General features: G+C 39.4%; 1 protein-coding gene across 3 annotated transcripts in view; it reads right to left on the bottom strand.

The window, feature by feature from the left end:
* The window catches only part of PLPP1 (phospholipid phosphatase 1), a 76,751-nt gene that overhangs the window by 14,960 nt on the left and 46,142 nt on the right, over positions 1-15,649 (bottom strand). For all 3 annotated transcript variants that reach the window (XM_056542481.1, XM_056542488.1, XM_056542494.1), the window contains exon 3: positions 11,799-12,079. In XM_056542481.1, coding sequence (XP_056398456.1) covers positions 11,799-12,079 — 281 coding nt within the window. The remainder of the gene's footprint in view (positions 1-11,798; positions 12,080-15,649) is intronic.

Consider the following 15,649-nt stretch of genomic DNA (forward strand, 5'->3'; position numbering starts at 1 on the left):
GGTCTGGGAAAAGACTTAGTAAAGCTAAGGAATGAGATTATAAATTGGACGCATTATATACAAATAGCCATGATGTTGGCAGAACAACACAGGAGGCCATACACCAATGATTTCTCCCTGCTAGACTGGCAACCAAACAATCAGCATTGCATCCGCCAAAATACCCCATATGTGTGGTCGGTAGCCCATTCAGTCTTAGAGAGAAATTCCTTTGTATGTTTCAAAATAGAGTGGAACGGGAACAGAACATTGTGTCAAAAACTATTATCAGCAAAAAGAGGGGAAAAAAAAAAAAAAAAAAGAAAATGAGGAAACCAAATATACAGGTTATCCAGATAGCTATTATTTTCTTCTTACAGTTATTGGCATGACTTCAATAAAAACATAAGTTAAGGAAATTGTATATAAAAACCTTGCCATTTAGACAGTTCACAATACAGGCCTAAAATACAAGGGTGCAAAATAAAAAAAACTGCTTCTGATTCCTGTTACTGATCCTTTATTTAAAGAAGAATTCCAAGTGTTTTTTTTCCCCTAGATCACATACATACACTCACTATCACTAGTCGCACAGCGCCATTTGTCTTATTCCTGCGCGGCTGCATCTATGTGTTTTATTACTATAACTTGCTCATGTGATCGCCACATCTTTCAGTGCCTAATGGTCACAACAGGATGTCCGTGCTGTTTCTGACTTCTTGTTAACTACAAAGGATTCATGGAAAATGTAGGCTGCACTACAGAACCACATTATTAGGCATTTGTAAACAAAATTTGGGCCTATTCCATGTGTGCCACAAAAAAAAAAAGTGGTAAGCATAAGGCATACACAAGAACCTCTACATTATTCTCAAATAATAACCTATGTTGCACTATGTAAGCAAAAACATGTATATTTCCTTGAATGCTTCTTTAATAAGCTTTATAATATCCTGAAGAGCACTAATATATATATATATATATATATATATATATATATATATATATATATATATATATATATATATACATACATACATATACACACACACACACACACACACACACCATAAACCTGGGATGAGGATCACACCTCTGAGAACCCCTTCAAACAGAAAAACATAGGTCCCCAAAATACCTTACCTACCTTGTGAAGTAGAAATTAGATCTCACACTGATTCTTTCAATCTATTGAGTTACTACAAAAAGCAGTGTGGGCCTACCACGGGACACCAGCACCATAATATGAAGGTGACCCATGCAGCTATTGGACATTTATGGCAAATGTGAAGCAGTAGATATGACATAAATACGTATGGTGGGCCCTTTCTCAAGGTTCCTCGGAAGTGTCCTTTAATGTTTCCTGATGATCTTTTAGATCTTTCAATGTTTAGCAAACAGAATACACCCTTAGGTGAAAAATGCAACAAGCCCTCTGGCAGCTGTACCCTATTCAGTGCACAGATCGGGGTTAGCCACTCTACCTTGTAATACTTCCAAACATCCAAAGAACAGACATCTAAAGCATCAATATACAGGTAAAAGGTTTTTCTTGATTAATCCAAAGTAAAATCTTAACAGGACAACAGTGTCCTGTTATACCTAACCTTGAATAAGGCTATGTAACTGTCTGAAACGCGTCAGATTTTTATTCTGTCTACACTGTTTTTCTGTAAAGATTTTACCCTTGATTAATAAAGAAAAACCTTTTACCTGAATATTGATGCTGGAGATGTCCGATCTTTGGATGTTTAACTAGAAAATTACTTCTATATATGTGAGAACATTAAAACATTTGGCCACAGAAATCTATAGGGCCCATACCTGTCTGTGCACTGATATATTGGCGTGCCATTTTGACTTTTTGACAACATATCCAGCATTCAATATGGCAGCAGCATTATACAGAAGAAGCACTTTTTGTCCTCTAAGCCACCATAAAAATGTCATAGAACTTTTGTAGGAAATGACAACAAAAACACCAAATCACCTTTGTGAAATTCCAACAGAAGCACAAAGTCCAGCAGGTAAATACATCATTGACAGCAGCTGATCCATACATATGGAAAATATTGTCCAATGTCGATAAGAGCCAAGCGCAAATCAATAACCATTTACCAATTTACTGTTGAAATTATTATATTGTTAAGATAAAAAGAAACAGCCCAACTGATAGGGTGAGACACATCGTAAACGGTAATTATAAGCCAGAGTGTCATATCCAAACCATTTCGAAAGAATAGGTCATAAATACATGGTTTTTACTGCTTGCAGATATTGATGTGAGTCACGTTCATGGCCATATTAAAGCAAACTACACACTCAGAGTTGTGTGGCAACCCTAGAAGTCTATCGGTCCATGTATCACCAAATGCCTCTAACCCAATTGGAGATGGGATAAAGTACATCAGCGCTTTCAGGTATAAGAGACAAAACACAGGAACATCTCAGTTTCAGAGAGGTCCAGGCTGGCCAAGTAACTTGTCTTTTGTTGAAAAACTTTAAAGAGGTTGTCTAGGACTGAATGTGGACATGACGTCAATGGTTGCTTCATTCCAGGTTTTGTGTGAATCTGTAGCTCAGCCTTAAGGCCCCATAAACATGAAAAAGATGGGAAAGCACAACAATTTTGGCAAAACTGGATGACTTTGGTGATAGAGAGTCAGGTGGCCTCCATCCACATCAAATGATGTAAGGGGGCGATAAAAGGGTCAGGCAGTTAAAGTCCAACATGGCCAAATGTTGTTTTTGAGGAGATAAGCCACCACTAGAGCTATCTAGTAGTGGCTTACTACCCCTTTCCCTATTCTGCCAAGCAGAACGTTCATGTGTACGGAGGGAATGGGTGAGATAGAAGTTAGGCAAAAAAATGTTTAGCTGACAGTTATTGAAAGTGTACGAGCTCCTTTATTCATCTCCTCACAGTGGACCTTCTAAGAGGAAGCCAACCATTTCTTCTAGGTTCTTAGTAAAAAAGAAGCTTACCATGCTTAGTTCATATCCAGGTCACTAGGAGCTATGGTATATACTGTACTAAATAAAATATGACTCATACTATCAAGAGGAGAGACTGGCATGGGACTTGTGAACTAGGTCATGGGTTGGGTGTTTTTCTAAAAATGTATTCAAAACTATGCAGACAACTTTACCAGTCTGCATAAATATTAATCTAAAACACTTTAGATTGCATGCACCATGAATGGCACAGGGCAACCTCAGCCTGGAAATCATACAGTGCTAAAGGGCTAGGGCTACAAAAATACTCTTCTTGGATGCCTAATTAAATGGACAGCTATGTACGCTGAATTGCAGTGCCAAAACTGAATTATTTTGCTGAAAGATCAGCTGAGCCTTTCATTTAACAAAAGAACTTCAGATACTTTCCATATGTTTGGATTATGTTTCTGTATCAAATGAGTAAGTTACTTCTTTTTGGATTCAAAAAAAGTCATTTTAGGTGATGACTGATGTACTATACGTGGAGCTGAGTAACGTCCCATCTGTGAGTAATGCTATGACAAACTGTAAAGTCGGAGAAAAAAAACGTATTCGTACTCCAGTTTTATTCACTAGTCATGTCGAAATGCTAAATAACGGCCATAAACAAACGCATTCCATCATAGAAAGGTCACCATTACTCATAGCACCACCAGTCTAGGTATCGCCAACAGTTCTTTCCAAAACTGTGTGCCAAAACTGAAAATAAAATCTTAAAATATGTAACACCAAGAGTGGAAAAAGAATGTGCGTTCATTTAGGCATATTCATACTGGGATGACCATATTCCCCATCTCTTTTGGCATGACAGATGAGCCAGAGCCATGGCCCGGTTTTTAAGTGTTTATTTTTTGTTGTTTTTTTTATGGTGGCACAACTGTGAAATCTTAATGTCCCTTTTCTTTGTTTTCCTGAGACTTAAAGTGGTAAATATGTAACACACAGCCATAGAGTTTTCTCAAATTGAAGTTTGTCCATTCGTGGTCACTAGAACTAATTTCCGTGGGAGCGTGACAGCTGCCACATCCCCTCCCATAGGCTTGCATTGAGGGGGCGGAGCATGATGTCACACAGGGGCGGGGCAGTGACGTCACAATGCTCCGGCCCCATGATCGCCAGTAATCAGACCCACAGCAAACATGCTCCGGGGACTGATTGTAACGGGGTGCTGCGTGCAAGATCACTGGGGTCCCAGGCAGCGGGACCCCCGCGATCAGGCAACTTATCCCCTTTAAACTTCTGTCCACTTCAGCCGGTCTCCATGTCTCCTGGTTTGCTCTTACAAGTAGAAGGCAGGGGAAAGGGTACACTAGAGTAGTGGTCTACAAACTGTATTTTTTGTACTTCGAACCCATAAAAATTTTGCACAAACGTGTTTTCCAGACCTTTCAGTAGGGCATAGAATTTGGAATGAGGGTCACTGCTAATGCATGGAATGTGTAGGATATACACTATGAAATCCATTGAGAAATAAATGCACTGTGAAATTTTAGCTGAGGTGATCTTTAGACATTTCGGCCGAGGTCAAGTCTAAGCCCTTTTACGGTTCTAAAGATCTGGCAAGATGAATGGATGGTATTTCTGTATTTCGACTCCAGGACTATACCCTGCCTAGCAAAACATAAAAAAAAGGCAGAAGAAAAGACAACACTGTCAGCCTAACCTAAAAATATTTGGCTTTATATATTTGACAGCTTTCACTTCATGATAAAAGGAATATTTCAATAACCTAAATACAATTTAGGAATTTCTATATTTCAAACTTAAAAAAGAAGAAAAAATAAATTAGGATTGATGCAGGGGAGAAAAAATAAATCTAAAATAAATAAAAAAGAAAATAATGTGACCCTCAATTCATGAGTCCCCCCACACAGCTAGGGATTATGTCTGGAAAAGCTTACATGACTGTGGTCAGTTACCATGGAGAGTTGGCACCGCAGCCTACATATGCCAAAATAGCAGACAGCATGTCTTTTATAAATCCATATTTTAAAGATATCATAATACACCTTTTCTGGCCATAAAATAATTGGACTTTTTACAAATACTTCAGACTGCCTGAAAGCCCAGGACACATTTTGTCACTTGTCTTATGTAATATTCAGCTAAATGCCTTCTCAAATGCATACATACATAAGAGATTTTTGGCTTCCATATTGGAAGACCTTGACAACTGTGCTCTTGACACGATATCTCACAAACAACCTCTGGCAAGACTTTGAAGTTTGTTCCTGCAAAATAACAGATGCAAGTCAATAAAAGCAAAGGCCAAGGTCGTGGATGAGGGCAAAGGTCAACTGTAAAGTTCTTTTACAGAGTGAAGACCTTCACAGACCATCTGCGAGTGAGACTTTTTCTTCTTAACTTGTCTTAAAAGGATAATTTTAGGGGTGCAACCACTATAGATTTTTGGACCTGCAGGCATAGAAATAATTTTTATTGCTCACCTCCCAACCAAGATCTGACTCCACCACAAGAATTGGAACCAGCGCGAAATGCATAGTACACATTTTGGACAATATTTTACTTCACACTGGATCCACTTTGGTTTTTAGTTTATCTCTTCCCCAGATGAAAATACTTCCAGGGTCAAACTTGATTACGACACTTACTCTATCTATTAGACCCAACAAAACAGCACTCCAGATCTCAGCGGTCTAAGCTGCAGTCGGTTCAAATTCACATTCTTTATTTTCTTGTTGCCTAGGTAATATTTCACCAAATTGACTACATTTTATGATTCAAACCAAGTCATTTATGGTTCACAGTTGGTTCATTCCTGTGCGCTGCCTTTAATATTCCTATGATCTACATGTTCACTCAGACCACATTACAAGTTATAGCTTCGTGAAAGGAAAAACTATATGACCTAGTCAGCAATTTTAAACGGGGTTGAAACAGGGATGTGAACTGTAAAACAAGGACCAGTTCTTTCCACCAGGTAAAGAAAATCTTAAGAAAAAACGTTAAATATATAAAATCAATAAGAATTTTTTATACGCATTGCTTTTTACACGGAATAAAATTATGAATTTATATAGAATATTCATGCATACGTAGATAAAAATGTACGAATCCAAAGATCTGATGTTTTTGAAAAAAATCAGTTTTATTTGACAAGGATTTGTGTAATTTGTTCTGTGAATGCAAAACAGATGTTAAGAAAGGAAAAAGGTCAAAGTCACCAACTCCTCTATTTTCATTCTGTCATCTTCCTATCAACTTTCCAAAATATATAAAAGAGTCATTACTATGAGTACCAGGAGATTAAGTAAAGCAACTAGCTGCAGCAGGAGCCTCCGGCTAAAATTATTTCATTATTGGTTTGTTCTTCAAAAGGTAATCCTCTGTATATACTGTGCATGTATATAAAAGGCTTCTGTGGTCTCCAAAGTGTGGACCGCCAGATGTTACAAAACTACATCACTCAACTCCCTGGGCATTGTTGATTTGCAATATCTGGAGGTCCACAGTTTGAAGACCACTTTTGTTCACTTCACGTTACAGCATATATCAAAGACTTGGGATTCGGTCATTGGAGAAGCTTAACTCCCGCCCATTTTTCCAAGGCAAGTTAAGCCCTGCCCCTAGAATTCTCAAAGCTGAAAGAATCCCAATGGGCAGATGGTCTCCAGTTTTTACAAGGTTGTTTCAAGAGCTTTTAGATAGTCAGATCACAAAAACAGGTGTTTTCTACTTTTTTTTTCTTGCTCTTATTTTTAGCTTTAGTTGTCAATTTTGACAACCATAACCAATAGGGTTAAGAGATGCAGTAAACCTGACGTAAATGGGATTAAAGTGTTGTCCCCGTCCAGCATCTGATTTCTGTCACAAGAGATTTTTTTCTATTTTTTATTTTTTTTAAAGGCCTTGGAAAACAGATGTTATTTTTTACTCTGTTTCCTACAGCACCATACTTGGCCTCATTAACTTAAACTCATGGAACTGCCAGATGATGTAGATAACAGGAATCTGTCAATCTGCCCGGCTCCAAGTAATAACAGAAATCCTATGATGTGACAAGCGGGCCCTCAATACACATGGGAGCTCTCTTATCTATGGGGAAAAAGAAGATTTTAAGCAGGGAATAAAACACATTCTAAAACTATACTGAGAGATATAAAAGAATTTGTTATTCAAGAGTGAGTATGCTTGCTAAATCTTTCTACTATTCTTAATCCCCTTTTATGCTTAGATGGGGGGTCTTTAACTCAAACATGGATAAAGTAAAAAGCCTAGAGGGGAATGTTTTAAATGGAAATGTGCCATAGAAAGCATCTAGTACAAGTGGTATTTCAACGCACTAAGGTCAGCTAACCCAGATGTATGGCAGCCTATGCAAAAGTCCCAGCCTATCGTTTTGTGCCCCTCCACAGAGCCCAGTTACTGTTACCCCATAAAATGTCAACCAGTTTCTGCACCCCTATTCCCTACAGTGCTCTTACCACCTTATATGCCTCATACAAAAAGATCTGGTCATCCTCTGTATCCCATAGCACCAAGTAAACCCTATACCATCTCCTGTCCCCTAGAGCTATGAACATCTCTAAACCCCCAAAAAATAGCAAGTCCCATAAACCCCCATCAAAGATCCCCTGGCATCTGGTTATGTTGCCCCTTCCTTAGCCTTCTGCCCCCATCATGATCAGGATATCACCACATGATGCCTGTACTCCACTCCACTAACAGAGCCCCTTTCACTTTTTGTCTTCCATGTACCCAATCCCCCAGTTTTATTTATTCCTTGCTCACCCACCCACCACACAAATCCCATGTTGTTTTGTATCTACCCACTCCAACCCACACAAAGACACTGCCAACTTGAGGCTCCCCATTATTGTCCCGCTTCTTTCCACCCCAAACTCCTTAGATCAGTATTTCCCAACCAGTGAGCCTCCAGATGTTACAACATGCTGGAAATTGTAATTTTGCAACAGCTGAAGGCACCCTTTTTTTTGGGAAACACTGCCAAAGCTGTAGGGAGCAGTGAAATTGCTAACAGCAGAGTAACTATAGCTTATTTCATATCAAAGCGAATGACACTTGAGATGCAGTAACTCAGCATGGCCACTAGACTATGTACGGCGCTGTCTGCACCCAGCTCTGTTCTCTGTAATTGTGGGAGCTGCAAATCCGGTAAACAGACGATCGTTGATGAGTGCAGTGTGATAGTGATGACCTATGTTGAGGATATGTTATCAATAAATGCCTTTAATACTTAAAGTATGCTGGAAAAACTAAACATTTCATACTATGAATGAGCTTTACTTGAAAAAAACAGACTACATTTTTAATAATAGAGGATCTATAAAAAAAAGGTGGAGAATAATAGGCACAGGGGTCCTTTAACAAAATTATTGCAAAAGTTTTAGCTTTTGCCCAAGCCTGAAAAGTTCTGTAATAAAGATTTTATCATGTTTGTCTTACTGGTGTGACCTAGCTAAGCTGACAATCCTCCAAGCAAACTAGGTATTAAGACTATGAGCAGAGTTACGGCAGGCCTTGGAAATAACTGTAATGTCATATTCAGCAGAGCAGCGGTCAGGTTACATTTAACTATAGTAACAGGCGCAGCTCCCCAATATTCATGAACGCCAGCAATGAGACATGCCAGGAACCAGCAAAGTGGTGTCCCATATCGTGTACCCGGCCAAGCTGAGATGTACTGCCAGCGTACAAGGTATACACACAGTATAGAATCTCACAAACGCTATACTACTGTAGATACATAAATCTTGTTTAAGCACATTCTTCACAAAAATAAAAATACATTTCTTTTTTATTGTGTCATCCAAGAATCTAGAAAAGCAACAAATATTTATATATATTGCCAACATATTCTACGGTGATGAACAGAGCTTGGAATTCCTCCCGCTGGTCCCTTCCTTCATTGGAATCTAAATCCTGAATTAACCATATGTCCAGGTGGCAGCCCTGCGCAGGAGCATATTCCCTACTTGTTACACCCAACTGTCTCAGAGGAACCACCACTGGGTAAGATAGAAAACTAACTATTAAGCAATATAAGTTTTAGTTCATTATATAATAAACACTGCCCGGTAAAGTGCAACACACAGAAACAGTGCTAAGCCCAATTAAGCAACTCGATCTAATACCCAAAGCAGAGTATTTATTACCAAAGTATTAATACTGTAAAAAAAGTCAAGCTATGATCCAATGTAAGAACTTAGTCATTACTCCAAAACAGGGTACACAATAAAATGGTTTTAAAGCGCCAATTTATCAGACAGTAAAAGATCATGATCAAAATCAACACAAATCTAGAAAAGACATTAAAGGGGTACTCTGTTGGAAAACACATTTATTTAAATATACTGGTGCCAGAAAGTTAAACAGATTTGTAAATGAATTCTATTTAAAAATCTTAATCCTTCCAGTACTTAACGGCTGCTGTATGCTCCACAGGAAGTTCTTTCTGTCTGACCACAGTGCTCTCTGCTGACACCTCTGTACATTTTAGGAACTGTCCAGAGCAGGAGCAAATCCCCATACCAAACCTCTCCTGCTCTGGACAGTTCCTGACATGGACAGAGGTGTCAGAAAAGAGCACTGTGGTCAGACAAAGGAAATTCAAAAATAAAAGAACTTCCTGTGGAGCATACAGCAGATGATAAGTACTGGAAGGATGAAGATTTTTAAATAGAAGTAATTTAACTTAACTTTCTGCCATCAGTGGATTAAAAAAAGTTTTCAAGCGGAGTACCCCTTTAAAGGGTACCTCTCATCAAATAAACTTTTGAAATATTTTAGATTAATGAATGTTGAATAACTTTCCAATAGCATGTTAATGAAAAATACGCTTCTTTCTATTGTATTTTTCCTGATCAGTCCTGTCAGCAAGCATTTCTGACTCATGCTGGAGTCCTAAACACTCAGAGCTGCCAGCCTGCTTTGTTCACAGCCAAACAGGCTGTGAACAAAGCAGGCTGGCAGCTCTGAGTGTTCTCCTTTGTGAACAAAGTAGACTGGCAGCTCGTAGTGTTTAGGACTCCAGCATGAGTCTGAAATGCTTGCTGCCAGGACTGGTAGGGAGACCCATAGTGGTCATTTCTTCAAAGTGGAAAATTAAATAGAAAGAAACATTTTTTAATAACATGCAATTGTAAAGTTATTCTGCATACATTAATCTATAATATATCAAAAGTTTTTTTGATGAGAGGTACCCTTTAAAACCACATTAACATACAAAAACTTTAGCCACCCCAATGCATTTCAGCCATTGACAGATGTACACTAGGGTCAAAGTACACAACAGCACCGTGTGTGGGTAGTGAAAGCTTGACTGATAATAGGCATCTAAGTAGCATTCTGCAAAAAATTTTATATATTCACCAAGCTTACCATTAGACCTGAACTGTCCAATAGAAAATACAGCAGACGTAAAAGTGGCCGAAATTCAGCCAACCAGGCCAGGTCAACATACAAATGGCCATCCTTAAAAAAAGGGGATGCCTCCTTGCTACCAAGTTGTAATACAAACAAGAATTGGCATGATGTGGCAGGCATATCCTATAATTCTCCAAAATTCAACAAGCTCAATCCTCGTGTACCCCGACAGCAGACACTGACTGTGTATGGCTATCATGAGTAGTAAGACCTAACAGCTTAAACTTGTCCATTCATCTCAGGATTTAAACAACTTTGCTTCCTCATATATTCACTTGCTAATCTGCTACACGAATGTCGGCTGCATCTTGCTTACCTGCAAACACTGAATATTTAATGGGATTACATCACAAAGCTGTAACGTCTGTAATTCAAGACCAGCTGCTCTCGATAACAATACAAACTCAATGCAAAGGTGCCCGTTTCTATGCCTAGTACAAAGCACAATGACAGACAACAGCTTTGCCAGTGCAATTATTTGCTATTATTATTTGAATGATAGTCTGAACTTTAAAAGGGTCTATACAGGATTTCTGTGCGCCTTGGATTTTATTTGGATGCATGCAAAAAGGTTTTTAATTTTCAAATCTGCAAATAAAAATAAAAAACTAAAACTGTGGTATACCATATTGCACAGCCATTTGCCTCAGGGAGCAGAGGCTATGGGGTAGAATTTATCAAGGGTGGTGTGGTGGTAATGTGTATGTGCGCCAATTTGTTTTTAATGGGGCAGGGCATGTGATAAATATGGTGTTCGTACACACGTTTTAGAAATTATACTTCAGTACCCCACTTGTATGTTTTCTCCTCTGCGACGTTTTAACCCATTACTCTAAAATGCGCAACTTTTTACTGATGCTGTCCACGGCCAGTTTTGGAAGATATGCGATAATTTCATGACCACTGCAAGACGTTAACCCAACTATGGCATAGCTACACAATTTTAGAAAAAGCACCTAATGCAAAAGTCCCAATGAAAAAAGTCTCTAAACAGAAACTGCGATAAATCATAGCAAAAATTAAACACCACAAAAATAGGGTAAAAACCAATTATAAACTCCCCCATGGTGCCTTATGTTGTCCCAACAGATCTGTAATACAAAAGGGACCATATGTGCTGCCATACAGTGTGTGCCTGAACCCTTGTCCTCCATGTTGCAGACAGATTGTAAAGCAGACCTCTGGCTTCGTAAACAACCCATGTGCAGCTACACCTGAAATATGATGTTTGCAGTGGTGATAAGTATAGGTGGATATGTACACTGTAACGTAACACTTTACTTAGAAGTCATGTGAAGCAACACACATCAGATAGGAGCTCCTGGTACGTTTACATAAGTCAGTGGTGTAAAGCTCTTTATCAGCAGACATGATGAAACATTAATACTAACATACAGATGAGCGATTGTACTCACCGTGCTTCACTGGACTTCACCAGATCTCCTTGACAGACAAAGTTCTCAATGTATCCTGCACTGCAGTTGATCTTGGTCCAGTCTGGTTTACAAACATCCACAAAGTGAGGCCTCAGGCGCCCTATAGTGTACTTGGCGATATCTGTCAGCGACTGGCTTACGGCGGCTCCAAAGATGAACGTGCCAATGGCTTTGTAAATAGTCGCAACATAGTGATTTCTGATAAAGCCGTTTGACTGCAACCGGTTAAAAAATACAGACAGGGCTTCCCCTAAAATGATCTGTAGGAAAGAAAAAGATGGAGGTAAATACCATATGCAGCAACATCACAGCTTGTAGAAAGTAACCTGAAGATTATAAAAGTTCTATACATTTAAAATGTTTTCCTGGTATTTTATGTAAATTGCTTTGATCCCAATACATGTGTTACCATTAAGGCTTTATAAATCACTATCAGCATTAGGGGTGTGAATCGCCAAGAATTTGGCGATTCGATTCGAATCGCGATACCAGTGTGGCGATTCGATATATCCCGATATATCGCGATACCGTCTAGGTGACGATACATCGCGATATATCGCCCACCTGGGAGCATTCATAGATCCCAATAGACGCCGCTGTCAGCTTTGACAGCGGCGATCTAGTACTCCGGTGCTCACTTTTCTCATGTTATCCCGTCCGGGCTGCAAAATAAAATAAAACGCACTTTATCTTACCTGCCAACGAGCCCGCAGAGCTCCGGTACACTCCGGTACAGGTGTTCGGTCCCCGGGCTGTATTCTTCTTACTTCCTGTTAGTCCGGCACGTCACATGGAGCTTCAGCCTATCACCAGCGGAGGCGGGACATCGCTGCGGCCAGTGATAGGCTGAAGCTCCATGTGACGTGCCGGACTAACAGGAAGTAAGAAGAATACAGCCCGGGACCGAACACCTGTACCGGAGTGTACCGGAGCTCCGCGGGCTCGTTGGCAGGTAAGATAAAGTGCGTTTTATTAAAAATTCCACATCCCTAAAAGAATCGATTCAAAAATATTTTGAATCGATTCTGTATCGGCAAATGAAAAATCGATTTTTTCTTACATCCCTAATCAGCATTGCCAGACTTAAGTAAACCTTGCAGAAGAGGAAAAGCAACACTCTTTAGGAGACTGGGAAAGCTGGGTAGCACACATTCTGCATGCCACTCAGCTTTCCAAGCCTTTAGAAGCACCAGCAGTGATAGGCTACTGGTCCTGGCAGGAGCTATCATACACTGCACAATCCTTTCTTCTGTTGCACCAATTTTTAGTTTCAAAACATAATTTACACATTGTTGCCACAATTTAATAACCTTATGAGTTCAGGGGGCAGATTATTAGAGAAACGTAGTCATTTAAAAATTTTTGGACTATGACCAATTGGGAGACCCTAGTAGAATAAGATGGAGAAGACCTGGTTTTGGGGGGGGGGGGGGCACAAAGGGAATTAGTATTCTCTAAAAAAAGATTAACATTATAGATCATTTTAATAACACTTCTTAAAGGGATTATCCATTATAGGAGAGTGATAACGGCTCTCTACCAGGAACAGCACCCCTTGTCCTCAGGCTGTGTGTGGTATTGCAGCTCATTTCCATTGAAATTAATAGAGCAGAGTTGTATAACCATAAAAGAACAGGTGTGATGCTGTTTTTGGCAGAAAACACCGGTGTTTTTCTAATCCTGCATAACCCCTTTAGGTTTGTTAGGTTCTTTCCAGTGTTAAAAATGCAAAGGTAAAATAAATAATACAGAACTTTGTATGTAACCTGACTCCATTCACTTAAAAGGAAATGAGCAGCAAAACTTCACACTACCTGAAGACAAGTGTGGTGCTGTTTTTGGAAAAAATCTGATTTTTTTTCCAATTCTTTATAGCCTATTCAACTGTCAACCAAGTTAAAGTGCCATCAATCTGGCTTCATTCCCTTCAACATGACATAATCAGACTACAGCAAAAGACCCATACAAAAATGAAACCCAAAATTGCATAAAAAAAACTTATTAGGGTATTCTTAGGTAATAGAGGGGGTCCTCAGTCAGGACCATTGACTCCGCCCTCAAGGACCAGGCACTTTTATGTATTAGAATGACAGCCGACTGATTTTAATGGACATTTTCCCTGAGCTGGGGTTACTGAAAACTAAGGTTAGGTTCACACTGCAGAACTGAGATTAACTCCGCTTAAAAATTACACTTGGAAATTCTGGTGGAGCAGAATACTATTGCTGTCAATGGGATTCCACTGCACAGTCCACACTGCTGAAATTATGATCTCAGGTCAATTCGCGAGGTCCAAGCGCCAGAGTTAGGATGCAGTCACAACCGGACTGGCGACGAATGTCATTAATTTAAATGCGCCGAACAAAGTCAGATAGTGACTCCGGTCGGCTAATTTTTTGCCCGTATTTGGTTTTGTGGCCGGACTCCAAACTGTGGTGTGCATGGGCTGGGATAAGGCAGTGGCCGGTTTTGAAATTTCCCTGCAGGATCTGGCAGCCGGATCTCCGAAACATGGTGTTAATGAACCCTTAGCATCTTCCACACTCGAAAACTGCAGTGTTAAAGGGGTACTCTCGTGGAAAACTTTTTTTTTTTATTTATTTTTTTAAACCAACTGGTGCCAGAAAGTTTAACAGATTTGTAAATTACTTGTATTAAAAAAATCTTAATCTTTCCGGTACTTTTTAGGGTCTGTATACTACAGAGGAAATGGTTTTCTTTTTGGACCACAGAGCTCTCTGCTGACATCATGACCACAGTGCTCTCTGCTGACATAACTGTCCATTTTAGGAACTGTCCAGAGCAGCATATGTTTACTATGGGGATTTCCTCCTACTCTGCACAGTTCTTAAAATGGACAGAGATGTCAGCAGAGAGCACTGTGGTCATGATGTAAGCAGAGAGCTCTGTGTTCAAAAAGAAAACCATTTCCTCTGTAGTATTCAGCAGCTAATAAGTACTGGCAGGATTAAGATTTTTTTTAATAGAAGTAATTTACAAATCTGTTTAACTTTCTGGAGCCAGTGTGTGTGTGTGTGTGTGTATGTGTGTATGTGTGTGTATGTGTGTGTGTGTGTGTGTGTGTGTGTGTGTGTGTGTATGTGTGTGTGTATGTGTGTGTGTGTGTGTGTGTGTGTGTGTGTGTGTGTGTGTGTGTATGTATATATATATATATATATATATATATATATATATATATATATATATATATATATATATATACATACATATACATATACACACACACACACACATATATATACACATATATAGTTTTTTCCTGGATAACCCCTTTAACCTTGACCAGTGTTTCCCAATCAGGGTGCCTCCAGGTGTTGCAAAACTACAACTCCCAGCATGCCTGGACAGCCAAAGGCTGTCCAGGCATGCTGGGAGTTGTAGTTTTGCAACATCCGGAGGCACCCTGGTTGGGAAACCCTGACCTAGACTTATTGCTTAGATTCCCAGCACTTTACAACTGATCCCTGGGAATATTAACAAAAATAAAGATTTAAAGTATGTCCCTGTAGACTTATTTGCTCCCTTGCCTGGAGCATATTATTACTAGTGCCTTTGGGATGCGATGTGTTCCAAAAACTATTTTCTGCACTTTCCTCTGTTGAGAATGTTTATTATCTTTACAACCTGCTGTTTGCATATTACAACACAATGCTCTAGCTATTCTTATCAAGCAACTACACGCCATCACTGGAGATACAGACAGACTGCGCAGTCTGGCAATGCTTGTAGAGACTAGTTCTAACTTCTGCACAAGAAAAAAATCCTGTTGTCTAATAACTAGGGTTATCAGGACACAGCTCGATTGGAAC

This window comes from Hyla sarda, chromosome 1 (assembly GCF_029499605.1).
Source record: "Hyla sarda isolate aHylSar1 chromosome 1, aHylSar1.hap1, whole genome shotgun sequence".
NCBI classification, from domain to species: domain Eukaryota; kingdom Metazoa; phylum Chordata; class Amphibia; order Anura; family Hylidae; genus Hyla; species Hyla sarda.